This window comes from Lineus longissimus, chromosome 10 (genome assembly GCF_910592395.1).
Source record: "Lineus longissimus chromosome 10, tnLinLong1.2, whole genome shotgun sequence".
Lineage (NCBI taxonomy): Eukaryota > Metazoa > Nemertea > Pilidiophora > Heteronemertea > Lineidae > Lineus > Lineus longissimus.
In genome coordinates this window covers 13,864,693-13,891,112 of record NC_088317.1, presented here as the reverse complement: position 1 = coordinate 13,891,112, position 26,420 = coordinate 13,864,693, and the positions used below count along the sequence as shown (strand labels likewise).

The 26,420-nt window shown below is 41.2% G+C and overlaps 1 protein-coding gene across 2 annotated transcripts; it reads left to right on the top strand.

Annotated features, from left to right (window-relative positions):
* On the top strand, window positions 1-26,215 carry LOC135494461 (4-hydroxyphenylpyruvate dioxygenase-like). 2 transcript variants are annotated; one of them, XM_064782459.1, is made up of 11 exons: window positions 1-47; window positions 16,092-16,154; window positions 16,987-17,091; window positions 18,673-18,801; window positions 19,097-19,290; window positions 19,656-19,724; window positions 22,291-22,453; window positions 23,972-24,043; window positions 24,480-24,596; window positions 25,214-25,336; window positions 25,778-26,215. In XM_064782459.1, exons 1-11 carry the CDS (start codon window positions 42-44, stop codon window positions 25,847-25,849), a joined length of 1,113 nt encoding a protein of 370 aa, XP_064638529.1. In that variant the 5' UTR covers window positions 1-41; the 3' UTR covers window positions 25,850-26,215. The 2 variants fall into 2 exon arrangements, with proteins under 2 accessions (XP_064638529.1, XP_064638528.1); XM_064782458.1 differs by lacking the exon at window positions 1-47 and adding an exon at window positions 11,535-11,681.
* The last annotated feature ends 205 nt before the right edge of the window (window positions 26,216-26,420 follow it).

Below are 26,420 nucleotides of genomic sequence, written 5' to 3'. Positions count from 1 at the left end.
ATTGGACGCTGCGGAAGGCTCATCACAGCTGCAACAGGACAATGTCGGTATGTATGTACAAGTACGATGTTGTCATTTAGAGGGGTTCGAAACGTCCACGGTTAATCATAGTCAAAACGTCCTTGCTTTTAGATTCCGTTTAACCACACTTTACCATCTCCTACAACCCATAAAACTTCATATTTTATGCCCCCGATCGGATTAGTGTTCGATCGTCAGTGGGCTTCGATCACTATTTTGTAGGACAGGGTTTTTCGAATTGCTTCTTTTTTGATAAAAGAGGGCACTATGATCATGCCGGCAATTATCAGTTGGCGATCAGAAGTGTCATTTTGGCAATGATATCATTATGGTAATGCCAGCACAGCAGGCAAAGATTACAACAGCATTCTTACCCAAGCTATCAAGGTAACCATTCCTCAGCCATCATCGGTCTCACTAGCGGCGACCCTCGAAGCCAACGGGCTTGTTTTCCCTTATTTTTTCCGTGATTCTTATCATTTTTAAGTGAATATAAATGTATACATATATTAGTGAATCGCACTTCTCGTAAGAAGCAAAAACTTGCAAAATATGGCTGTTCTGATCGCGCAGATTTTTTTACTTTATACGTACTGTTACATTGAATTTGAGGATGGTATTCGTCCACGTTTAATGTGCATAAATGCCGATAAAACCTGATACATTTTATTTTTAAGACTAAAAAAACGACAAAGCCAGGTCGACATGACACGCGCGTGCCGCCTGTTGTTAGTTTGATAAACTAATGTATTTTAGATTCCCAGCCGCGACCAACACCAATACATACGCCAAGTGGTTACTACAACTCCGAAACGGACAGCTTTAGTACATATACAATATAACGGCAACTGTCGCACATAGGCCTACCCCAAAACAATCGCAAACACACGAATTGATCCTCAAATTCAACGACATGCTCATAAGCAAGTTACAGGACTTCACCGAAACGTATTCGAATGCATACAGGCCAATTTCTGATTATGAAACGTAACAGGACAACTATCCCATTGGATTTCTTACATGTAATTAATGACGAAATGCCAACAATTCGACTCATCTTGAAATTGGGTGCAATTGTTATGCTTCTTCTTGTTTTACTACATCCCAAAAGTACTCTTTATGGAACACGCTTTGAAACTTTGAAACAAATTCTCCCTGAAAATTTTACCATTCAAATGTAAACTGTTACATAATGAACCTAGTTTTTGAATAATCATCACCAGAAAACGATCTTAGTATGCCAACCTGATGCCAGATCCCGATTCCGCTTTTTCTATAAACCCAAGGAACGGCAGCTGAAACAAACATGGCGTCCAGTACTTCAGCTGGACGCATACTAATATCGTTTTCTGGTGATAATTATTCAAAAACTAGGTTTGCAAACTCCACCAAACTTCTAAATCTTGTTTATTGAAAGTGTTTTAGGAGCTTGAAAACATTTTTAACCATATACACCCTATTATTTCGCGTTGGACGCCACTGGTCGCCACTGGACGCTAAATAGGATGACCCGTCTCGAGGCCACCCAACGTCTGTTTTTTTATACGACCGCGTTCTTCGACGTCCTCTTTCACAAAATCATGTGAGGGAAGTTTGCGCGAGCGCCACCCAACGTCTGTTTTTTTTACGACCGCGTTCTTCGACGTCCTCTTTCACAAAAACATGTGAGGGAAGTTTGCGCGAGCGCCACCCAACGTCTGTTTTTTTATACGACCGCGTTCTTCGACGTCCTCTTTCACAAAAACATGTGAGGGAAGTTTGCGCGAGCGCCACCCATTGTCTGTTTTGATATACGACCGCGTTCTTCGACGTTCTCTTTCACAAAAACATGCAAGACAAGTTTGCGCGAGCGACGACCGCTTACAAAAACGTGTACAGATTTTTTGCGGTTTTCACGGCCCATAGTCGTGCTTCGGTGAATAAACAATATTATTCTTGACAGCTGTTGGTTATCACATGATCCGTCCGTTGAAAACAATATAATTTAAATACCAACAGATTTGGAACCTTATTAATAATCAATTTATCTATAAGCAATATACATGTATATTTATGTCACATGAATAGAAATCGATCCTTTGTGCAAGTTTGCAAGAGTGAAAGGAGAACATAAAGTGAATGAATAATTATCATTTGAAAACACCATACCTCATAAAATTTCGGGAGACAATGATAATGGGATGAATATTAGATGTACTCTAATTTCGCCACGTCTCAAACTACGTGACATTGAGCAACTACACTATTCTGATATGGGGTGCACTGTTCAATAGATTGGAATAACAATGAAAACATAATCGTAATGATGGCGGCGTAGGCGTTCACTGGATTGGTCGAGGCCTATCAATTAGACGAGTGCATGGTTTTAACTCTCAGATACATATTTGGAGAGGTATTGAAAAAATATTTGTTGTGGCAAGTCTACAGATATAAAGAAATTGTTTGATGAAAAAATTAATTTGGAATTTTGCTAATTAGGTAATAGGGGGCGTGTTTTGAGATTTTTCTGCCAGTTGGCTGAAAAGAGTGGAAATATCAATGTCTGCCTAATTTGTCGATTATCAAAAAATTTCCGTCGTCAACTGTCAGTTTATTTTTCACCATTTACTTGCCCGACTGTTCGGAATATCATATCACAATTTCAGATTCACAACCCCACGCAGTATTTGATGCGTCGCGGTCAAACATTGACAATTTAACTGCTAAAAGGCTTAACAAATCAATTGTGGTCTTGTCTCGGAGTTCGTGTCAGCGGGTGATCAGCTGTTGCACTCTACAGTTTTGTGTGTTTTTCCTGTTTTGGACAAACATCAATAATACGAAAATGAGCTGTCAAAATACATTTTTCTGGCGCAACGGCTATGGTGCTTTAATTTTAAGTGATATGGGGGTCTGGTTTTAAGTGATATGGGGGTCTGGGTTGAAATATTTAGTTTGTGGTGGCCTCAAGTGCTCTGAGCCAATCCTGCGCTAATTACTGACCTGTATTCGTTAAATGAATGAGATGAGTTCATGAAATCGCGGTTTTAAGTGATATGGGGGTCTGGGTTGAAATATTTAGTTTGTGGTGGCCTCAAGTGCTCTGAGCCAATCCTGCGCTAATTACTGACCTGTATTCGTTAAATGAATGAGATGAGTTCGTGAAGAATGCGGAGATCACGTTCTTTCCAATGGTCTCCAGTGCCAATTGGTCATTATTTAAAAAGTGCCTTCAAAACATAACATTTTTGTAATGGGCGACATTTGCAATTGAGAGCCCATCCTGACGTCACGCACTTTCGGGAAAACTGTTGAGCGTGACCTATAATATACGTTGTTATATACAAATTTTAACAACATTTATACAGAAGTTAATGCACGAATGTAATATTCTAACACTGGTATTTCGTTAGCAGACCAGTAACTTGCACCCTGAATAGAACAATGGCGTATTATTGACATTTTATTAACAATTCCTGATCAACAACTACAACTCCTTTATAACGGCTACTAATCTATATGTAATTGGAAAAAAACTCTTTTACACTTTTTTACAGTGTTCTAAATTGTTCTCTAGCTGCATGACTAGAATGATATAAATCGTCAAAAAATCTTTATTTGATGCAGGTCCACCAGACCCCCACCAACAAGTCGGTCAGCCCCACATATGGTCAGTTCTGGTAAAACGCTCCTACGCCCATGACACGTAGGCCTACATATGGCAAGCCAAAGCGGAATTTATTCAAGACTTTAGAATTACCATTCAAGAAGTTAAATATAAGTTCAAGAAGGAAATATATGTTCAAGACTAAAATATGTTCAACCTTGAATCAAATGTTTTCAACCTTGAATAAAATATGTTCAACCTTGAATAAAATGTGTTCAACCTTGAATAAAATATGTTCAACCTTGAATAAAATATGTCCAACCTTGAACAAAATATATTCAACCTTGAACAAAATATATTCAAGACTTACGTGACCATATTCAAGACGCACGTGACCACAAAATTGATGACGTAGAGCGTAGAATCTGTGGTACTTCTGATGCGTTCTGTTTCACGACATGATTGATTGCCTGTATAGCCTAAACACTCAAACATGTCAAAAGACAACGAGAATCCGATACAGTGGTGTCGGCCTTAAGAATGAAAGGTGAGAGGCATTGCGCATTTTGAACCTATAATTTGCCTGATATGTCTGTGAAACATGTATCGACTCTGACATTCACTCGGCATCCATGTCATGATGTGTAGGATTACAGTACATGTCAGGTGTAGGCGGCTAGGTACGTGTACAACCATGTGTCAAAACCTCGTGCGAACAATTCGAGCTCCGAAACGCAACACAAGTACCATGGGTTCGGGAAAGTCCGGACGCGGGTTCGGAAAAGTCCGTAAAGCATCAAAACATGAGCAACAACGTCATCAATTTTGTGGTCACGTGCGTCTTGAATATGGTCACGTGAGTCTTGAATATATTTTGTTCAAGGTTGAATATATTTTGTTCAAGGTTGGACATATTTTATTCAAGGTTGAACATATTTTATTCAAGGTTGAACATATTTTATTCAAGGTTGAAAACATTGATTCAAGGTTGAACATATTTTAGTTTTGAACATATATTTCCTTCTTGAACTTATATTTAACTTCTTGAATGGTAATTCTAAAGTCTTGAATAAATTCCGCTTTGGCTTGCCATACCTACATGTACAATGTATTCACCATCATCATGACGGTCAATAGGACCGAACATACTAGGACACAAGCGAGAAAACGGCTGCATGAAGAATTTTGTTTTTAAATGACTTGGTCAAAATGTGAGTAGATTTCGCCTAAAAATGGTCTGTTCTTTGAGGAGCCTGATTTTGCCTGACTGACTTTTTTAAATTTTAGATCAATGCTTCGTTTTCTGCGTGAATCATCAAAAATCTGAGCGACATTTTCTCAAGAAATGGACTGTAGGTGTGTATTAGACTCCCCGTTCTCCAGCGGTCGAGAACGGACCGAAAACAAGCGAACACGTTCCCGAGTGTCGAATGGGATCACCAAACACTGATATCTGTCGTGATCCGAATTAGAATCCGTCGATTCGGATCATCCACAGACACCAACCTTTGGTGGTGAGGGGACCTTCCCACGAGGCCGTAGATCTTGGCCTGCAGTGTGCCGATGGAAGGTCACACAGGGCCATGTCCAGGTAGAAATTGAAATCAGAATCGAGAAATTGAGAAGTCAATATTTGGTAGATTACACGAGTATTTTTGTAAAAAAATTCACGTCGGTACAACTTAAGATAATGAGCCATGTGCGTTTTCAAAATGTTGACTTACTTTAAATGCATTTTTGTGAGGATTAGATTTAAGTAATGTGGGAAAAGATCTATGCGAAATACAGGGAGCGTAAATTTAACGAAGTTAAGACCGAAGTCTGTAAGCGAGTGTCTGGTCAGGGCGTATCCCCTTTTTTAAAGCCTCAACTGATGCGCATGCGTCGCTGAACAGGAAAACCCTGACTTTAAATATGGCCGCCAGGTGGCCATCTTGAAAATTAAACAAAGTTGGATTGCAACCAAATTTCATGTGATTGTATATCTATGTGCTCTCTACAACATCCCTGATTTTTCAGTCAAATCCATCTACCAATATGGCCGCCAGGTGGCCATCTTGAAAATTAAACAAAGTCTTATTACACCGAAACTAATTATTGGATTGCAACCAAACTTCATGTGATTATGTATCTATGTACTCTTATCAATATCACCAAGTTTCAGTCAAACCCCATGACAAATATGGCCACCAGGCTACCATCTTGAAAATCCAACAAAGTCCTAGTACTCCTAAACTGTTGAACAGATGTCAACCAATTTCCATGTGACATGTACACTCTTCAATAACCCTGAAATTCAGACAACTTTTTAACCAAAATGCTATACTTAGATGGTACCGGTAACTTTCTTTGGTGCCTTTGAGCCAAGAAGAATAATATCATTCAATGGAATCAAATCTGGTGAAACTAGCCTGAAACTGTTCTCCCCATATCCATTGCAAATGACATGCATTACATTACCCGAGGTGAGCACATGGTCCCTGGACCATTTCATTTATAAACGGCCCTTACAATCTTACATACATCTTAAACAGCAAAAACTTCCGAAACCAATATGTTACCTTAGAGCAAGTGTGTGACGGTAGTTGATAAAGCTTGGAGTCAGTGAAACCATGTAACCAGTGATAAACCTTGGAATAGTCAGTACTAAACCGTGGAATCACTGAGCAAGTACCGCGTGAAATCGGGCGCGTTCCTTCCACGATTTATACCCTCCCAACTGCCAATCTCGTCCCAGCTGACTTTATTGATAGCAATTTGCCAGCAGTTCCAGAATCAACCTTTTTGTGGAGGATGACACCATCATTGAATGAATTGGAAATGTGTTGTTGTCGTTAAAAAATAAACTTATATTCATGACGGGCCGCCATTTGCAAATATCTAATTATTGCTCTTCGATGAAAGCAAAAGTAAGCTTTTGTGATTGTTTTGTATTCCATATACTAAAATAAAACGTTTTTATTAGAAGAATCATTTGTATATATAATGCTCTGATAGAGCTCAGTAGATATGACAAACATGCACACGGGAATCACTAAAAAATGTGTCTGTTATGAGGTGATAATGAAGTAAATTAATTTTGATGTATCTATTTTACCATCAACCAGCATGGCAATTAGAAATACTAACAGACCCATGCTGGTTATTAATATAAAAGTTTAATTTAGAATTGTTATGAGGGATACGTCGATTAAGGGATGACTTTTTGGAAGGTCGCCACCTCCCAGTTGTCCAGAGGGCCAACACCCTGACATCCATCCAATAGGAATCGAGATGGCTGATCACATGTCATCCAATTAGTTTGCCCTTATTAGCGTGGCCCTCCAGCCAACGCCTCAGAGACGACGAACTGGTTACATCACAAAAATATCTCTACATCCCTCGATGTGTACATGAATATATACGAAATCGCTCACAGCGAAGGAATTTATTCACATTTTTCATCTCCAAACCCGGCTAAAACCTTCGGTAATAAACCTTCATCTACGTTTCTCCGGATAAGTGCCAGCCGGTACTGCATGATGTGGTCAATCTTCTCTGTATCACCCTGTATGATCACACCGCTCCGTAGTTCAACTAGGCCCCGTGTGGTGGCGTAGTAAGCGGAGCGCTGGTTGGTCCATATTATGGGTGTGTGGTGGGCGTGTCGTGACGTGCATGCCTATATTTGGGAGATCAGTAATGTACACTGGAGGCGAGGTATGACTGGGTTGTTCTAAAATATAGATTATTGAATCGGATATGCGACTAATTTCTAAACTCCCGTCAATTCCGATCTGATCATGTAAATATAAGCTCAAAATATTGATTCGTAACCGCCTTAGGTTCAAATTGCATTTTTTCATGTTTTTATGCATTGTTAGGACTGATTCCAATGTTTATCACTGGTTCCAAGGTTTCACTGGTTCCAAGCTTTATCACCTACCGTGTGTGACGGCTTGAGCAAATTATATCGATCCATCCAAAGGGAAAATTACTAACTACATGTATATTGTAAAATCTACCAAAAAAATATTGCAATCCAAGTTTTTGACAAATAAATAAATAAAACCAATGCTAACTATTCTCAATAGTTTAAATAGAATCTCGCAAGTATAAATAGAATTTCAAGCCTTCTGTTACATAAGTACTGTTGTCATAGCTACCCCACCGAAACCACGGGAAAACCCACCGGCCGGCAAGTTATTTTCGTCAACGAACAAGGCGCGATAAAATCGATTTTTCGCCTAACGTCTCGTCGACTATGTTACAAATTTAATTAGTACAAGTGCACATTTACATTTTTTAGTTGTAGAACGGGTTAAAGCTGTTCAAGATATTGTTTTCTTGTTGAAATCGCACAAAAAATACACGTAAAAAGCAAACGAACTGTCCTTGTCCGCCCACTTTATTCTTGGTTCGTATCCGCTGCACCAGCAGACGAGGTGGTGTGGAACAGGAACGGTTCCCGAACGTGTTCTCGCTTGTTCGACTCGTTCGAGAACGGGGAGTCGAATACACCCTAGCAGAACAGAGTCTTTCGAATAACTTATTTGAAAGACTCTGAGTATAGAATAAGGGCGTCGCAACCTCACGGCTAAAGTCAGATGCAAGTGATGGACTTTTTTTGACGGCTCTTTTAGTGATAACAAGTCTTACCTATATCCAAGGCAAATCCATGAAGGTTGGCCAGAGCATCAATCGGCAGGTCAAGATATTCCTCGTAGAGAGCCAAGTCCGCAGTCTGCATTTGTCACGTGACCACTCCTGAGGGTTGAAAGTGGGTAGAAGGCCAGGGGCAGGGGTAGACGGGAGTGAGAACTCTGGCCTTATGATAGCCATCCTCGGTCATCTTGAAGTCACTATCACTATCAGGTTTTCAGTTCTTTCATGACAGACTTCTTCATGAATATGATGCTGAATACTTGTTTCATCATCTCTGCCTCAGCTTACAATATTTGAACGAAATTTCATGGATAGAAACCAATGCAGAAGCATGCACTGCTTGCACTGCTTCTCCGCATCAAAATCATTGAAGATATACAGCAACTGTTCCTTGACCAATCCATGACTCATCATTATATAACATTATATAACAATTCATGGCAGGAATTCAGCAACACGTTGAGTGCATTCGATCTAATCCACTAATCCACATACACATTGCGATACCCCATAATGAACCTAGTAAGACAGGTAAAAACTAACACAACAGGTGGTGTCTATAGTGCAATAGCAGATGTCTAGGAGGAAGGCCTTGGAGTGCAATTAATTAGCTTATCTGACCTATTATAAACATCCAGCTGAGAATGGTAATTAAGTTGTCTCATTGACTGCAAGAGGGAGGAGCTTAGCGGCAAGCTGCAAGTGGTATAAACAAGCATGTTTACATATATAGCTGGCGGCGACAGCTAGTACACAATAATACAAGATAAACCAGGAATACCCGTCTCAAAATAGTGCCACCTTCGTAGTGGCCATACTAAATATAGCAACTGTCGTCATCCGCCTATCACCTGATTGTACGAGAAACTTCAGACTTAGCTGAGCAGCAACAATACAATCGTGACTCCAGGTCAAGAGGGAGATGTCATATAGTAAGGGGCCAGCATTTTGAACTAGGATGATATGGTCTAAGAACGTGATAAATATCTCAAAAGTTGAAACGGGAGCTAATATCATTTAAATCCAGAAATGGTTAAAGGAAATGGCCCGCCAAATAATGGGGAGTTTTGAATGAAATGGAGTCAGAAAGGGTTAAAGTGACTTTCAAATGAATGAAATGGAGTCAGAAAGGGTTAAAGTGACTTGCAAATGAATTAAATGGAGTCAGAAAGGGTTAAAGTGACTTGTAGCTGAATCGGGAGCCAGCATTTGAATAGGGAAATGGACTGAAAGAGGGTTAAAATGAGCTAAAACGAATAAGGAGCTGGCATTTTGAACCGGGAAATGGAGTCAAAAAGGGTTAAAGAGACTTGCAAATGAATGAAATGGAGTCAGAAAGGGTTAAAGTGACTTGTAGCTGAATCGGGAGCCAGCATTTGAATAGGGAAATGGACTTATAGAGGGTTAAAATGAGTTAAAACGAATAAGGAGCTGGTATTTTGAACCGGGAAATGGGTCAGAAAGGGTTAAAGTCACTGATAGTTGAATCGAGAGCTTGGTAGGAAAGGGTTAAAACCACCAAGTTGAGTTATCGGACTGTGGAGGGTTAATATTTAAAAGAAATTTGAATTGGGAACTGGGAAATGCTTAGCCCATTTCGTACCCAAACACACCATGTTTCAAAATGGGTACGAATAACGAACTGGGAACTGGGAACTGGGAACTGGGAGCCAACTTCACAGACCCTATTCTTATCCTCCATGTCCACAATACTCTTTGCTGACTGGGTTCCCCTGATTTTGCTTTTAATCAGACGAACCGTAGGTGATTGAATATTGCGATTTGAGAGGAACGTAACAATCGATTCGGAGGTTGAGCGAGGCGAGATGAATCCAACGAAAAGATGTGCTCTCCTTTGACGTGGCCGCCGTACTCCACCGACAAATCCGCAGTTTTCGGTCAAGTGATGGTCATTGTGATGACCCTCTCGCAATTCTGTTGGTTCTGAAGAGCTCGTAGCTCTCTCGGTTGTGCATTGATTCGAAGAGATGATTGTCTCGATCTTGATTGGTGGCGGGTTGGTTTGTCGGTTCGTTTTTTCCGATGACTTCCTTGCGAAATCGGATGAACTGCTTGTGTCCACAGTCACATTGTTTTCGCGATGAACTGATTCCTGCGGTTTGGGTGCTTTCGGGCTCGCAGCAACAGCATATGACTCGCTCGAAAATTTCATCTTTGTAATGACACGTTCAACTGCGCTGAGTCTTGACCGAAGTGCAGCTGCTTCTATCTTGACAACTGGGAGCTCAGTGTCGTCTCTTTCTAAAAGTTTCGAAACACTTTCGGTGGTTGATTTTAGGTCCGATTTGAATACTTTCAAGTCATTTCGCAGTTTACTCACACCTGAGTCGCGTGAGTCTTTGATTCTCTCCCAAGCAAGCTTTATTTCATTGAATTCCCCGGGCAGTTTACCTAACATGTTACACTTTTTGTTTAATGAGTTTAGACGGGAGGAGAAATCAGATTTCATTTCGTTCAATTATTTTTCAAGTTTATCGGTTCTGCATTTTTCCCGTTCTAGAGATCTAACAAGTTTATCACATTCGTCTCTCAGAAAGGCGTTTTCCCTGGATAGGTTTAACATTTGACATTCAGTGTCCTCTTTGAAAGTTTTTAGTCGGCTAAGTCCCTCGGACCGGCGCGTTTCTGAGTTGTTTTTGTCCTTCTTCGTCACGCTTAGCTCGCCTTTTAGCTTTTCCAGCTCGGTCACGCACGATTTAGACGTGTCGGTCGAGTGAACGCACTCTCGCTTCAGTTCTTTGAATCTGCGGTTACGTGTTTAGGCCTATGCGACGTTTCTGTTCATGTACCTCATCCAGTTTCTATTTCACCGCAATAGTATATTACTAACTGGCCAAATTGTCGGATAGGCCCTATTAGACGACAGGAAAAAAGCCACATGCGATCTGAGTGAATCCGAACGTGGTTTAAACATTTCTCGTCTAAATGCAAAATTATCCGAATCAATGCGGTCACATTCGGATTTTTAAGAAAAAAGTAGATCGAGGTACATGTAGTTTTAATTCTAGGGATGCATCCGGCTGCTTGTGGTGTATGTTATGATGTTACAATAAACGACAGAGGCCAAGATAATGATCGGCGATCCTGATTGGTGAAATAGAGCAAGTGATAAAAGGTGACCCGCTCTGCCAAAACTAGGCGCTTGTCGCATCTGAACTTGACAGGTTGATACGGACTTGTTGTTCATTTCCGTATTGTAGATCTTTTGTGAAATGTGACTAAATCAGTTTGTAATAGTTTTGGTAGAGCGAGTCACTAAGTGTGAGCGGGTCTTTAAATGACTAGGCCAATCGCCGGTCATGCAGCTTGTGCAGAAGTGCTGCCACAGGAGCAGAGTATTCTCGTTCATTCGAGTGAATGCCATTGGACGCTGCGGAAGGATCATCACAGCTGCAACAGGACAATGTCGGTATGTACAAGTACAAAGTGATCATTTTAGGGGTTCGAAAAGTCTTCTGCCTAAATGTCCACGGTTGATCATAGTCAAAACGTCCTTGCTTTTGGATTCCGTTAAACTACACTTTACCATCTCCTACAACCCATAAACTTCACAAAACATACATATTTTATGCCCCCGATAGGATTAGTGTTCGATCGTTAGTGGGCTTCGATCATTGTTTTGTAGGAGAGGGGTTTTCGAATGGTTACTTTTTTGATAGAAGAGGGCACTGTTATAGAGTTATGTAAACTTCCAGCCAGTCCTATTACACCACTGACCAGGCGAGGTGCGCTCAGGTATCCAAACAGCTACCGCTTGCATATCCGAATGAAATGGCCAGGGCCATTGTGCTCACCTGTCGATATGAAAGGGAGAGTTTGAGGAAGAACTTGTCATTGTTAGGGGTTAATCATGCAAAAGTTGTGGGATGGTGTGGTTTGTCTTGAAAAAGTGGAGTTGGTCATATTGTTTTCCGCGTGCACATGTAACTGACGTTGGAATAAGTGAATCGTTATTTGTGGGAGAAGCTGAGAGATGTTTTCTGGCTATTTAAAACGGGTTTACATGTGTCTTAGCTATTCGGCGACTATTGAAAATAAACAGCGCATTTACATTACATTGTGTAAAACCTGGTGTCATTGGCCGAAATTTCAAATGAATGGGATGTACATGTACCTGTGGAATTGCGTGTGATTACGCTATCTTGAAAGGAGTATTTATCCTCGTACATTCGTCTCCCGCATGCATTTGCCGTACAGTCCTGTTACATTTATCTATACAGCGGTGAACGCAGAACGGAGCATGGAAAAAGCATCACTCACAAAAATGGTTGTTTGAGCACTCGTGACACGTTTACAAAAGTTAAAGCAACTATTTTTAGTGGATGTTTACCCAATGAGTAGCGTCTGGGTCAGTAGACAGGATTAGCAGACGCCCGACTCCGACTCCGAGTACGAGGTGATTCCCTTTTTGCGCTTTACGTCATCAACAGTGCGGGGGTTTCCCAAGTGGTCACTCGTACTCGCTCGTAAACTCCGAGTTGGACGTCCTCTATTCGTAAGTGCGCTCCCAGTGCAAATTTCTCTGTTATCATCGTAGATTCGGAGTATTTCCTGATCGTTTTTAAATGTAAATGCTTTCAAGGATATGTCAATGCCCAGCAATGTAGTTCTGGTGGAAAAAAGGTGCTCTGTATGGGCATCTTTGTTGGGTGGCATTCTCGCGATTTTTTTGCACATCGATGCGCATGCGATGCGTGTACATCATGTGTACATGCCATGCATCATGTGCATGGTAGTAGTTATCAATGGTTATTACAAGTGAAGAAGCATGCAATTGCCCTTGGGTTATTTTTTGCTCCCAAGTCCAAGATGTAGGCCTATCTGCCATTTCTCTATAACTGGTTTAATTCACGATCAAAGGAAAATCACTGCCGATCAGCTGATTGTTTCCGTCGTCTGCTATGTTTACGTTTCGCAGCGCCATCTAACGTAAAACACCTGGAACTGAGATCAACTCTGACCGGGAGTCGTGACGTTGCTAATCGATCAAACTGAACATTCGCGCGCGGATCCGACTCTGACTCGTACTCGTACTCGGAGTCGGAGTCGGGCGGCTGCTAATCCTGGCTATTATAAGCCGTTAACATGAGTTTAAAAGCGCATAGTGTAACGAAAGGTTCCGGCTTGACGCTAATCTCCGATGACGGCATCCGCCATTTTGACGTATTCTCGAAACTTCGGGATCGTCAAATGGAATGGACATCACATAATTTCTGACACACACTGCTACAATTCATCATTTTATTGTTCTTTAGTAGTATTATTACGCCACCCGTATTGGCAGGGCAGCTTGAACACAACTGCGCTTTGCATTGACCAATATTCCCCATTCCAACCGAAGGACAATCCGACAAGTTTGTCATTTTACCCTCCAATCATAGTCAAAATTTTCTGAAACAATCGGCAATGAGAACAAACTAATAATTTTAAAACAATCACAAGAATGTAATTGTTGCGAATCACTGGTACCTCGAGGGGATAAGCGCCCTCAAAATAACCAGGAGTTCTTAATGTAGATCTTGCCCGCTTAGTTCCGTGGCGATACACTAAGTGGCAAACCAACCTCCCTCGTTTCAAACACACAATTAACGCAACGACTTATATAAACATCACACAAATATATTTAAAACCATCAATTTCACAAGTAACAGCAAGAATATACAAATCACAATCATCTGTCTTACCTTACTAAGGTTGGGAATATTCTAAGGATGAAAATATGCAGAGTGGAAGAAGTGATCTCTTTCAGCTTCGAGTGTTGCGTGGTCTCCCCGATATGACCAATAAACCCCCTATATCAACCCTTTGGCGCCCACGTGACACCCCTGGCTCGCCCTGACTCCGGTCAATCGGAGAGGGTGGTCACCATGACGTTGATCGTCCAGGGAATGACGTGGTTGTTTCCGGCGCTTATAAAACTAAAATATAATTGACTTGTTTACGAACGACCCTAATTACTTCTCGACAAAACAATTGAAACCTTTATAATAGGCTATCATGCCCCTACTAACAAGCTTAATAGGATGTGATGGTCAGATGTGACCCCTAACGCAGATACTAATGAGCGGGGATCTCACACTTTCTTTGAGAAACGATTATGATATCATATAAATACACTATCACGGAATGAAATAAGAAATGACATTGTTCCGATGATAGGCTGGTTAATGAGGTGTCACAACCACAATAGGCTGTCCAGCTACCGATAACGAGCTGGTTGATAAGGTGTTACAACGCTAATTACTGGCACGTGCATAACCTGGATCTGGACAGGATTATGAAAGGTTAGAGGGCCAAAATATTGCTTCACGGTTTGATACTGAGACTTCCAAAGTCATCCCTAAATAACAATTGCAAATACAAAATAAGACAAGTCCAATGATCCAAACCTCAATCTCGAAGATCAGGTGACCTGCAATCGTGGATTGAAAATAACATTAACCTTGGTTCAGCAGGTCAACAGGTACAGGCTGTTCCAATCCCCCCCCCCCCCCCCTACAGCCAGCTGTTCAACAGGTAGTGTTAGTCACAGGGAGTGCAGGTGATTGATTAATCCCCTGCATAACTAAACAGCAATGGCTTTGCTTCTGTGAGTGGTAAGGAGAATTGACAGTGTCCGATTAAAAATCCCTCATTACTGCTCCGCTGAAGTAAATTTCCGAAAATAAACATAACGTTGCATCAGGATAACATATCACCTGCAAACGTGCAAAATTTTGAGACGAAACACTACCCCCAAATGGCACTTTATCGAGCCGCCTTATAGTATTATGATATAGATTGTATGTTATGTCACATGAATAGAGGCCGATCCTGTGTTCAGGTTTGAAAGAGTGAAAGGGAAACAATGAATAAATGAATAAATGAGTGAATGAATTATCATTTGAAAACATCATACCTCATTATATTTTGGTGACAGCCACCAGAAATGCCATAAGGTATAACAATAGAGAAATTTGACCCACATGTTCATACACGTAAATCCCCTTTTTAGACAAACTAAATGGAACATGTAATGTGTAGGCTTCACATACGTAAGACATACTTCGCGGGGTGTTTTAGGTAAGCTATCTTTAAAAGCCATAGTACCGTTTTCCCCTGTCAAGTAATATTTTCTGACACCTGTACCTTTATTCCAGCATAAAAGTTATTTGATGAAATGACATTGAAAGGAGAAATACCCCAATGAAGTTTGGTATTTTTAGTCAGGGAAATAGAACACTTTTTTCCTCAAAATCACTGAAAAAACTATTTTGCGTCCAATTCCTGCCCTTTTTATATATTTTTTTGAAAAATACTCCAAATAGTATAAGTTTCAGTTAAGTCCGCTGACCCCCCACCTTATCACTTTGTGCATGGTCTATCTGTTGACTGACACTTAATCAAATGGTGTACATAGTACATTGTAAAATGAAATTAACTAATTAATTACTGCGCTGTGCATAAGAACTCTATTCTGCATTGATATCCCCAAGTGTTAAAAAGTTACAACAACCGTGATCCCTTTGATGAAGTGTGTCAGCTTACAATAATTGATCATTGTTCGAAGAAGATGGTAAAACGTAGAAAAACCGTGAAGTTTCTTACAGTTTTAAGCTGATTCCGATGTTTTATTATTCCAAACTCGCGCCATTTCGAGAAATTTTTGCTACACCTTCCCGTTTCTTGACTTGGTAGTTCTAGCTCCTGCTATGTTTAATTTCCCGTTGAGCTATATTCGGAGCTGCAGATACATTATCCGCAAGTGTAAAACAGAATACGAAAGAATCTATTTGCTTATAACCCTAGTAATAACTTTGTGAAATCTCAATATTTTCAGGCAGATTCGGGTTTTTGCAAACATTTTGGTCACGTGACGTTTTGGGTTGGGAATGCAAAGCAGGTGAGTTGATCGGGAGTGAAGGAGTTGGAAAGTAATGCGAATGATCTACGGACTCCCGTTATGTTTCCGTGAAACGCATGTAAACTTGATTGGAATACGACGGAAGCTATTTGATTTTCTGCACGATTGGAAATCTAATAAAAAAACCTCATCATTTGTTACATCTCCATGCAAATGTCGTCCAAATGATTACATATAAATGAACTGTCTTATTCGTCATAGTAACTTTTGTGTATGTTGTTTCAATTAACGCTGATCTTTTTCGGCGCCGGCTCCTTTCCAATTTGAAAATGTACCACGTCCATCCGGATATACGCCAATGCAGACAGAAACTCTCCCATATGTAGTGTGCCTTTATGGCTGGTTGGTTTTGTGACTAATCTGAAAGATGTTTTTCAGAGCAAACACCGTCGATAATTATATGTATATCTGACCAATAACAGTGGCTGTGGGACGCGAACATGTATGTACATGTACTAACAACCGAACCTTGCCCAGATCTTTGGTCACTCTATAGCATCTCCGATCGTAACACGATATAATCCTTACCTAGCAGATTGCAGCATCGAATCCGACATTGCCAAGCCATCACGAGGGAAGATGAACCGCTTTTCCAAAGCCAAGTTAGACCTTTTCTACGAAAGCCCAGAATGCTCAGTGAGAAAATTGTCACTTCAAAATTCAATGTTGAATTCTGAAGTGGTGGAACCCTTATGACTACCAATCCGATCCTGCGAATCTTGACGCTCTGATCAATTCGCATGGGTAACCTGACGTGCTTCCCCTCCCCCGCATCACACTCTCGATATTTATTAATATTCATTTCTTGCAGGCAGCAGCCCACTACTGTGCTAGGGTGGGCTTTAAGCCCCTGGCATACAAAGGTTTAGAAACTGGAAGTCGAAAGGTTGTTGCTCATGTGGTCAAGCAGAATGAGGTAATGTTAGTGACAATATGGCAATTTTTGTTGAAACACCATGAATAACCTTTGATCGCAATGCTTTTTCCAAGATTTTCCCCAGGACCGGCAGCTCGGTCTGTTGGATGCGTGTCTTCAATACCCATGATTCTCTCTCTGTCAGTTTGGAAAGTAATTCTAAATGGTATAAATCGGGTTATTGAGAACACAAAAATGCCTGTATTTAAAGTTTGCATGTCCATATCGAGTCCGAGACGAAGGTAAGTGAATTGGATGTCGATGAAAGACGATGGGTAAAGTGAATAATTCAGTTACCCGCGTCTCGGACTCGATATGGATAGGCTATTTTCTTAGCGTCTGCGAAAAATTTACGCAAATACACCGCATTCATTATGTTAAGCACACTTTTTAGCACATACTGACTATTGGGAGAAAATCGGATGAAACACCAAATGCGGCGGGGTCTGGTCGGCCATTTTGACGAGGGTATTTGCAATTACCCACCTCCGGCAGTCCACAGTGATATCTGAGAGATGGCACGGTGACTATTGTATGTTACACACTACGACCATGAATCTAATCGAAATTCACGTTTTTACCACTACATGGTGTTTAATTCGTCTATTTTTTTATGTTAATCATTAAATAAGACGATATTGGTTATATACAAGGTATTTTTGTGACCCGAAACCATTGCTAACATCTTATTGGTTATCGCTCTAATGATGACGTGATCATTCTAAGAGATAGGCCTACATAAATATACGGTATTTGCCGTTCAAAAATGGTTCTTGTCAGTGCAAAAGTAGATTTTACGAAATGTATGGACAATCTTCTATATATGCCCTGCATTCTAGGCTGTGTTGTCTGCTTTTACCTTTTTTATAAATCCAGTGAATTACAGGTACATGTAATATGGGCAATTTTCCAAATGTATCTGATAACATAACTCAGAGCTAAATTTGCTAAAAAAAGAAACAAAAAGATGTAGGCGGATGTTGTCTAGGCTAAAGGGGAATGTTTTATTGTTGATTGTTTTCGTTTTGTCGCCCCAAGGTATTTAATCCAATAATTATTCGTGGCACATTTTCAAAAAAATGGTAAATCAGTGACACCAAAATCTACAGCTGGTGATACTGTGATTTTTAAGGCGTCCTACAAACGTCGTCAATCGTTCCAATAGTCACTAGGCTGACAATTATCTGAGGTATATGTATGACACGTCATCAGAGATGTGTACACATTTTGGGCACCTTTTCTCGGTCCACCTCTTGAATGTATAGAACTAGGCGGGCGGTTTTCTAAATAACCCGATATAATGGAATATGCAAGTGCAAGAGGGTTGTCGAATGCAATTAACTCCAGTTTCGAGAGACAGGAAAAAAACGAGGCCAATGGCAAATGCTTTGTGACAGTCAAACCCAAAGTATTCCACGGACTTCCTAACGGTGTAAATCTTACATGTATTGCATTCACAACCGCCCTGGCGAAAGCTAGGGAATTGACGGATATGTTTTTTCTTAATTTGCACAAAAACTTTCATTTGGCCACTTCCTCGGGCTAGCATCTTCTTGTAGTCATTCATGTGTTCTTCTTTAGATTGTGTTTGTATTCCAATCACCGCTGGAGCCCGACACTCCGCCAGATATGACGAAATTCTTATCAACGCATGGTGATAGCCCGAAAGATATAGCTTTTGAGGTGGACGACGTGGATGCGATCTTTAAGGTACAGTTGTAGGCTATTGTCTTGGAGGAGGGGAGTCAATGTCAGTCAATATCAATGCATTGGTGTCCAACTACTTAATCTCGATCATCATGTTTCAAAACTGACACATATGGAGATATCCTGACACTTTTTTGCCAATTTGTAGAAAACAATTTCTTCCTAACTTTAACCCAAAGTGGCGCAGTCAGAATTTCGCAATACATGTACGTTTTTTGTTGATTATTCATTAAGAAGTCACGTGGTCAGCAAACCTTTGTTTCTGTAGAAATCATTTCTACATTTTTCGTTTTCCCAGCGAGCGCAAGAACACGGAGCTGAAATAGTCCAGGAACCAGTCAATGAATCAGATGAGAATGGTACCGTGCGCTATGCTGTGGTCCGCACATTCGGCGACATAACACATACATTTGTGAACCGCAGCACCTACAGAGGACTTTTCATGCCGGGCTACACGAAGCCGAGGGATGCCGATCCCCTAGTAGATATACTGTAAGATTCAAATATCACATACACTCTCTGACACACCCTTTATTTGGAATGTTTCCATGACATCCTAATAGTCGCTACTTCCTTCTCCATACGTGTTCTCCTCTTGTGAGTCCGCTGGCACTTAAATCTGGTTTCGATGGCGGTTTTGCAGATAAGGTGTCCAAAAGATCTGGCACACGTTTGATTTTTATACCAAAGACAAAATTCATATCGAATGGTTTTTGGGTGTCTAACATGTATTTTCTCTCATGATGATTCTTTTCTTGTCGGACTCCGAACGAAATTATTACATATAACTCCACCCATGATACTCGTGGTTACCATTGAGAATACTGACTGATTTCTGAAATGTGTAATTTTTTCAGCCCCGCAGTTGGGCTAAAAGTGGTTGATCACATGGCGGTAGCATGTGGAGTGGAGAAATCGGCGAAATGGTGAGTACTTGTTTAAAAAAGGAAATGTTTGTCCTGGGATATGATCGGAGGATCCAGAGTTTTCGGAACAAGCTGGGTTTGGTTATTTGAGCTTATTTAGTAAGGAGCAGTGAGTTTGGCCATATGGAGGGTGTTCTCGACTTGTAGGGTTGTATTTGTGGGTTTGGGGTGGCAATGGTGGATGGTTTTTCTCCTGTGGTGATCATAGGGCTTTAATGATGTGGAAGCTCTCACACGATACTGCACAATGTAAAGTGATTTAAGGTTATATGAGTTGATTAGGAGCTGTTTATACTGATATTCAGTTTTGTTGTAGAGTTTGTAAAAAGGGAAAGTTTTATTTGGACAGTTTGAGGTTTGGAGGTGAGAGGTGAGAGGATGCATTGCTTATGAAGGCAATGCGTCCTCTCACATTGTGCTGCAGATGTTAAATGGATGAAGCGGATACAAGTTGATTGGTTCTGTTTGTACTCACATTCAGATAGAAATGTCGTGGAATATCGGACAGTTGTGGTTGACGAGAAGAAGGATGCATTGATGTGATTTTGTCCCTGCTGCATTTGGGCACTGGAATGTGCTGTATGCACTGACTTCATAATTGCAAGAAGTTTGGTGCATGTCATGTTGTGGAACTTTCTTGCATGAAACATTGCACTTGTGAATGTTTTTGGGTATGATACGGCTGCTTCAAATCGTTGACCAAATCATGAAATGAGCAGAGTGAATGCCGGTCGGGCCTGGCCCACACTAGTACTACTTACTTGACTTCAAGCTCGGTGTCATTAATTACTACAAGCCGCCCAAAGAATACACACGCATTCCTAATGGCTTATGTCACTTGAAACATGGCTCTTTCCACAAACTTACCAGTTACAAGGCGCAAACACCGAAAGTACCGGCCGCTGTGGCTGTCATATTTTACCGCACGATGACATGAGCATACACGTGCATACACGAGGTGTACAACGTCATAAAATCGTGTGTGGTGCAACGTCACAAAATTGTGCAATGTCTGCGTCGTCATCGGATCTTGCTAAAAATTATCAGTTCACAATTTCGGACGCGTCATCAGTTTTGATATTCACCGATAAAATCATTTTTTTCTTCTAAGTCAAATTTCGTCCGCGCTCCTTTTCACCGTAAACTACCTTGAAAATTATTTTGCTAACTATTCCATGCGGTTAAACCGATTGGCGCGGGTTCTATCATAGATAACTGGAGGTCGAAATCCACAACCAGGAATATGACTTATGAAACCATTTGAAGCGGTCCGCAAAAGCCTTCGTCGTGAGGTGGTGCCGCCTGTCGGCGGTTCCGGGACCATTGCGTCCAGGTGAGAACATTTTTATTTTGCACACCGCGGTTGTTCCCTATTAAATTTCGCCGTGAGAAATCATGATTTGCCAATAGGGGAAACACAGAAGATGGTGTCAATCTATCTTTCAGCGTTCTTAAAGAATGATCGATGAGGTGAAACACTTGAAAACATTAAACTAATGGTATCAACCATGGCCACATAATCACGTCATCGTTTTGGTCTTGCTGTGTTGGCTCTGAGCTTATCGACGACTGGTGGCGACGCGGACTGATTTTTTCAACATGGCGACATCGAATGGTCTTACATCCCCAAATCTCACCCCCATTAGTCCAACTAACATGGCTAAGGGTACATTGGGCAAGAGACTTTATGGTCACCAATCAAGTATGTGAATGTCTATAAGCTTACTCCCTTGTTTACGTCTCGGATGGTCCGATCAAGGTCATATCAAAATCCATTTTTACACTCCGATGTCAAGTGATGGTCACGTGATGTCCGCAATGCGCCAAGCACATACATGTGATGTCATCCTAAAATGGCGGTATGATCGTCTCATTTTCTCTCGGTGCTGCCATCTGTGTGAAATCTGGTACCAGCCCAGCGTATGAGACACGTGTCTACTTCGTTGCAACGAATTGCGCACCTGAAACGGTTCTAAATTCGTCAATATGGGATGTGTCCACCGAGGCCGACGAAATGAACTGATATTTACGTCATCACCCTCGGAGCACGGCAGACATTCCAGCCGTACTACAATTTGGTCTACTGAGCAGACGGAAGCACCGGCTCTGTGTCTGTAATGTATTTACTAAGTAAATAACGCCCGTGCGTGGAGCTGTTTTCAGAGTCATGAGAATAGCTGATGACCATACTATCCTCTCGCTATTTTTAGGAATGACCAGACGTTCACCAGGTGCATGTCCTATGTTACTTATGAACCGGTGTAATGTTTTTGAGTGTTTCTGTTTTTGAGTGTTTCCCCTCATTGTTTGGGAACGCCCAAAAATAGATTGACGAGTTTTTCTGTGTATCCCCCATATTGAAAAGTCATGGTCTCTCTAGCTGCCTATTGTTTGGAAACACTGAAACATGGGGAACAACCACAGATGTTACACCGGCCAACCGTTTGTATGGTGACTTGTAATGCCAGCCGTTACGTGGAGGTTGCCACCATTCGAGGTCAATTCCCGTCCCTCTTGTAGTGGGACGAGCCAGGGCCGATTTCAATATGAGACTTGTCTATCGCAGGTACGATCAGATACTTCTGTTCGAGAAGGCATATTCTGTCGATGCCAAGACGATGCAGACCAAAGGTTCATCCATGACTTCCACCGTGTTAGCTAACAAAGAGAGGACTATCAATTTGAATTTATCGGAACCAGTCAACGAATACGGCAAGGGTCCACTGCAGGTAAATATCGTGTTTTAACGACGCAGTATGTATACTCCCGATACCATTTAGCGAAACATATTATCTAACGGCGATGCGGTTGCTTGCATTCCGGTTAAGAGAAATGTGCACCTCTTTTCTGCGAAAAATGTTCATAGTCTCCACGGGGCATTTGTGCTTGATGCAAATCGCGACCATCTCCACAAATATTCATAACACAACAATCATGATCATAACTATGGGCAACCGAAGCGCCCGTGTACGGCAATTGAAATTGGCTTACTGGACTTTGCGCAATATTTCGCCAAAAAAGTATTCTACGCAACGGTCCCTAGGTGACTTTTCTTATTCATAATACACAGCCTGTCCATCCTAGATCGTGGTTACATGGGGAGAAATCGTTGTAAAATTAGGCCAAACGCAAAGACAGTTAACCCGGGTACCACTATGTTTGCGATGCGAACAAGCCGTGTAAGTCATTATCAGCATTTTTTCATTGAACATTTGCGGGGACAGCGTCACAGGGAGCAGCATTGAACCGTAAACAGGTTCACATCATATTCAGACAACGGCTTGTAACGGCCTTACAGGAAACGATTCGTATCTACAAAAACTACGGGCCGTATCGTCTGTTTCATGTTTTTTTGCATTACGCCCCCTGGTGCCAAACAAAGAATAATTTTGAAACGAAATTTGGTGTGAATTTGTAAACAAAGTTTTAAGTCCAGACCTCAAGCGGTTACGGGTACACACTACATTTATTATCAAATTGCTATGCATTAAAAAGTTGAATTGGTCATGTTTAGCGCCCCATAGATTTTTCCCAGACGTGCCGATGAAAATCAATTTCCGGCAGATAATACAGCCCGGGGTTAGATCTTCAAACCATAGAAATTTTGTTGTGGGCTGACCGTGATAATTACCAGGTTGGGGGTCTGAAGTTTTGGGAGTCATTTTCGACCATTTGTGACCGGTGAATCGACTTTTCAGCCAACGAGGGGTTAATTTGGCCATTGGGACCACAAAACTGACACCATGTATCGAACTTGACGTACCGGGGTAAAACATAATGGTCGCTCCCCCATTTCGCTCGTTTCGTTTCGTTGCGCAAAGTCCAGTAAGCCGTTGAAATTTGCACAGAATTGGACGAAGTAAAGATTCAGCTCCTATCCACAGCTTGTATGGATGTCTCCCGTGGGCAATGCGCAATAAAATACATTAGTCTTGTTTCACCTAATGATATAAAGAAGGTCTTGTTGATGAGAAGTGTTCTCAAACAAGCGTGCCAGTGAAGCAGTTCAAAATGTCCCCCTTGAAAACTGTCAACCCCTTTTGTATGGTGACGGATTAAGGCATATGATGCTGCACAGAGCATGATCATCAATAATTCAGAGGCAACAGCGCATGATAGAATCCTTTGTCTCCCAGACACTCTGTCCTGGACCATTTCATATAGTACACCTGTGAATTGTTACATCACGCCGTTTTTGCAGAGTACTGGTATAGCACGTGTTACGCTTTTTGTTGTTCTTTTTTCAGGAATTTATTGACTATCACGGAGGTCCTGGAGTTGCCCATATAGCCGTATTAACAGACAATATATTTTCAACGGTAGGTAAAAAATGCCTACTCTATTTCCGGCAATCGGAAAACCCATACATTTTTGCACACTAAATTTTCGAGAAAATTTTTTCGGGGTATTTTAAGATTTTGATACCAAAAAATATTCTTTTTCGTTTAAAATATTGCATTTCTACTGATTAAAGGTCATAACAAGCTGAAATATTCATTTTTTAAAAATTGATTCGTTCCTAGCAAATGTACAGGCCTCACTACACCCAGCGCCAGGCTGGCTAGGATACATTTTTACAAATTGTTTTGTCATGCCATTTATCATGTTCTTATTCTTGCCCTGATGATGTATTATGTATGACATATCCTGGCAATACTTTGATCGACACCCGAGAATATTGAGAACATTTAAAGAGGAGCAAGGGCATGTAGAAGCAAAATTCACCTGACCTAATTATAGCTATTTTCACTGCAGGTGGCAGCACTGAAGGCAAGGGGGATTTCATTCATGAGCGTCCCAAAAAACTATTATGTAGAGTTGAGGGAGAAGATGAAGACAACTGATATTAAGTTTAACGAAGACATTGACGAGGTAATCTTGTGACCGCCCATTAACACGATTAATGATTAATTTGATAAACAAGCATTCTGGCGGAGCGGTTCTCTTACCATGCGTACGGTATTGACTGGGTTTCTATACCACCGTAACACTACAACTAATAAGTGCTATATTTCTTTTTTTTTCGATCTTGAGTAAATAAACGATCGACTACATGATGAAGCCATAACACATCGTCGTTACCATGATGACCAGGGGGTCTAACTCTCTGCTGTAGACCGCATTGAAAACATCAGTAGTTTTGGAGATAGTGTATGATGTACTTGAATGTATGTGTTTAGTTGATAATGAAAATGATCTGGACTATATCCTGTACATTAAATGCAAGTTATCATATGCTGTACAAATCTGTCTCGAATCTCTTTAAATTCATTCCCCCAGCCGAAACCAGAAATCATTCTGTAGAAACCAAGGTGCGTACACGTACTGCGCTGCACCTATCCATTTTAGAACACTTGCGGAATAGCAATGGCTGAGTCTCGAATCCATGAACTTCCCTTCACAGGTTTGACGCTCTTTGGTTTCTTAAGCTTGTTATTTACATTGCTGTGCTTAGCAACGCTGCTTGTAACCTTTATTTGTCCTCACAGCTCGAGAGGCTCCAACTACTGGTTGACTTCGAATCAGGGGGTTTCCTACTGCAGACATTTACAAAGTTGATGCAGGACAGGCCTTCCCTTTTCATCGAGATCATACAGAGACATAACAATAAGGTGGGTGTCCTACCACAAACTCAATCTCCATCACAGAGTTCTGGCGTCCATCACTCGTTGTTTTTGGGAAGAGAGGCGTTCTCTACAGACGATAGCTCAAAACACGCGTTGATTTGCTTCGAAGCTACAGCGTCGTGCTGTTCAAATTGGTAGCTACATGTACCATGCACCGCGCTACGACGGTGGCGGAGACAACTAATTTACGGTGGCGGAGAGAACCAATTTTTGTGCTGTCCATAAAAAAATAAACAGCGACTATACATCCCTCTTGGGGCAGAGGTCGCAGCATACGGAAATGGTTTTAGTTGCACTGAAAATTCGCGAAAAGAGCCTTATTGCGTTCCTCACATGTTCGTCACGCAAATACTCGCTCATCAACCCGTTTCCCTACGACAACCTTGCCATCAGCAGAATTCCTAACTGTTTCTCTTTCAATTTTAGGGCTTTGGGAACGGGAATTACAAGGCGTTGTATAAGACCCACGAGGCAGACAAGGCTGCTCGCGGAAACTGAATCAGATCGACCACGATATGTCACACTTTATCAGGTTACGGTGTTATAGTTATTCTGTACAAATAACATGGGTTTAGAATCTCATTTATGATATACTCTGAAAGCTCAAATTCCACTCCGATTTCAAAATCGTTCACATCAGATTTTATGAGGGCGTTACCTTTTACGTCTCGAGTAGGGTTCTACAGGATGGCCCATAATTATTTTTCCCTTGAACAATTCTATTGTGTACCTATTGTGTGTGGGAAAATAATTCTGGGCCACCCTGTTGTAGAAAAAAGTGAGTTTGATCAACAGTGTGCCTTGAAAGTGTAGCTCATAAGTATAAGTTGTTGGTAAGTGATAGCATCCAACATCACTTTATGTGTTCAATAAATACCGTTTGAAACAAACAAAATCACGTCATCAACCTAAATTGTAATAATACTAAATGTTTTGTAACAAATAAAAAGACCATAAACCTGTGAAAGAAAGTGTTCTTACGCATTAATGGAACGGCCAGGGGCCATTGTGCTCATCGTTTAGATATTTGGTGGTTAGGAATTCATCCTGGTTGAGGCCTACCTGCCTC

What these genes read in the sequence shown, in the direction of transcription:
- LOC135494461 (XM_064782458.1), top strand. Translation starts at nt 11,550, where the DNA reads ATGACTAGGCCAATCGCCGGTCATGCAGCTTGTGCAGAAGTGCTGCCA. An exon ending in ACGTGGATGCGATCTTTAAG is followed by an intron (nt 18,802 to 19,096) that starts GTACAGTTGTAG and finishes TCGTTTTCCCAG; the next exon opens with CGAGCGCAAGAACACGGAGC. An exon ending in ACGGCAAGGGTCCACTGCAG is followed by an intron (nt 22,454 to 23,971) that starts GTAAATATCGTG and finishes TTCTTTTTTCAG; the next exon opens with GAATTTATTGACTATCACGG.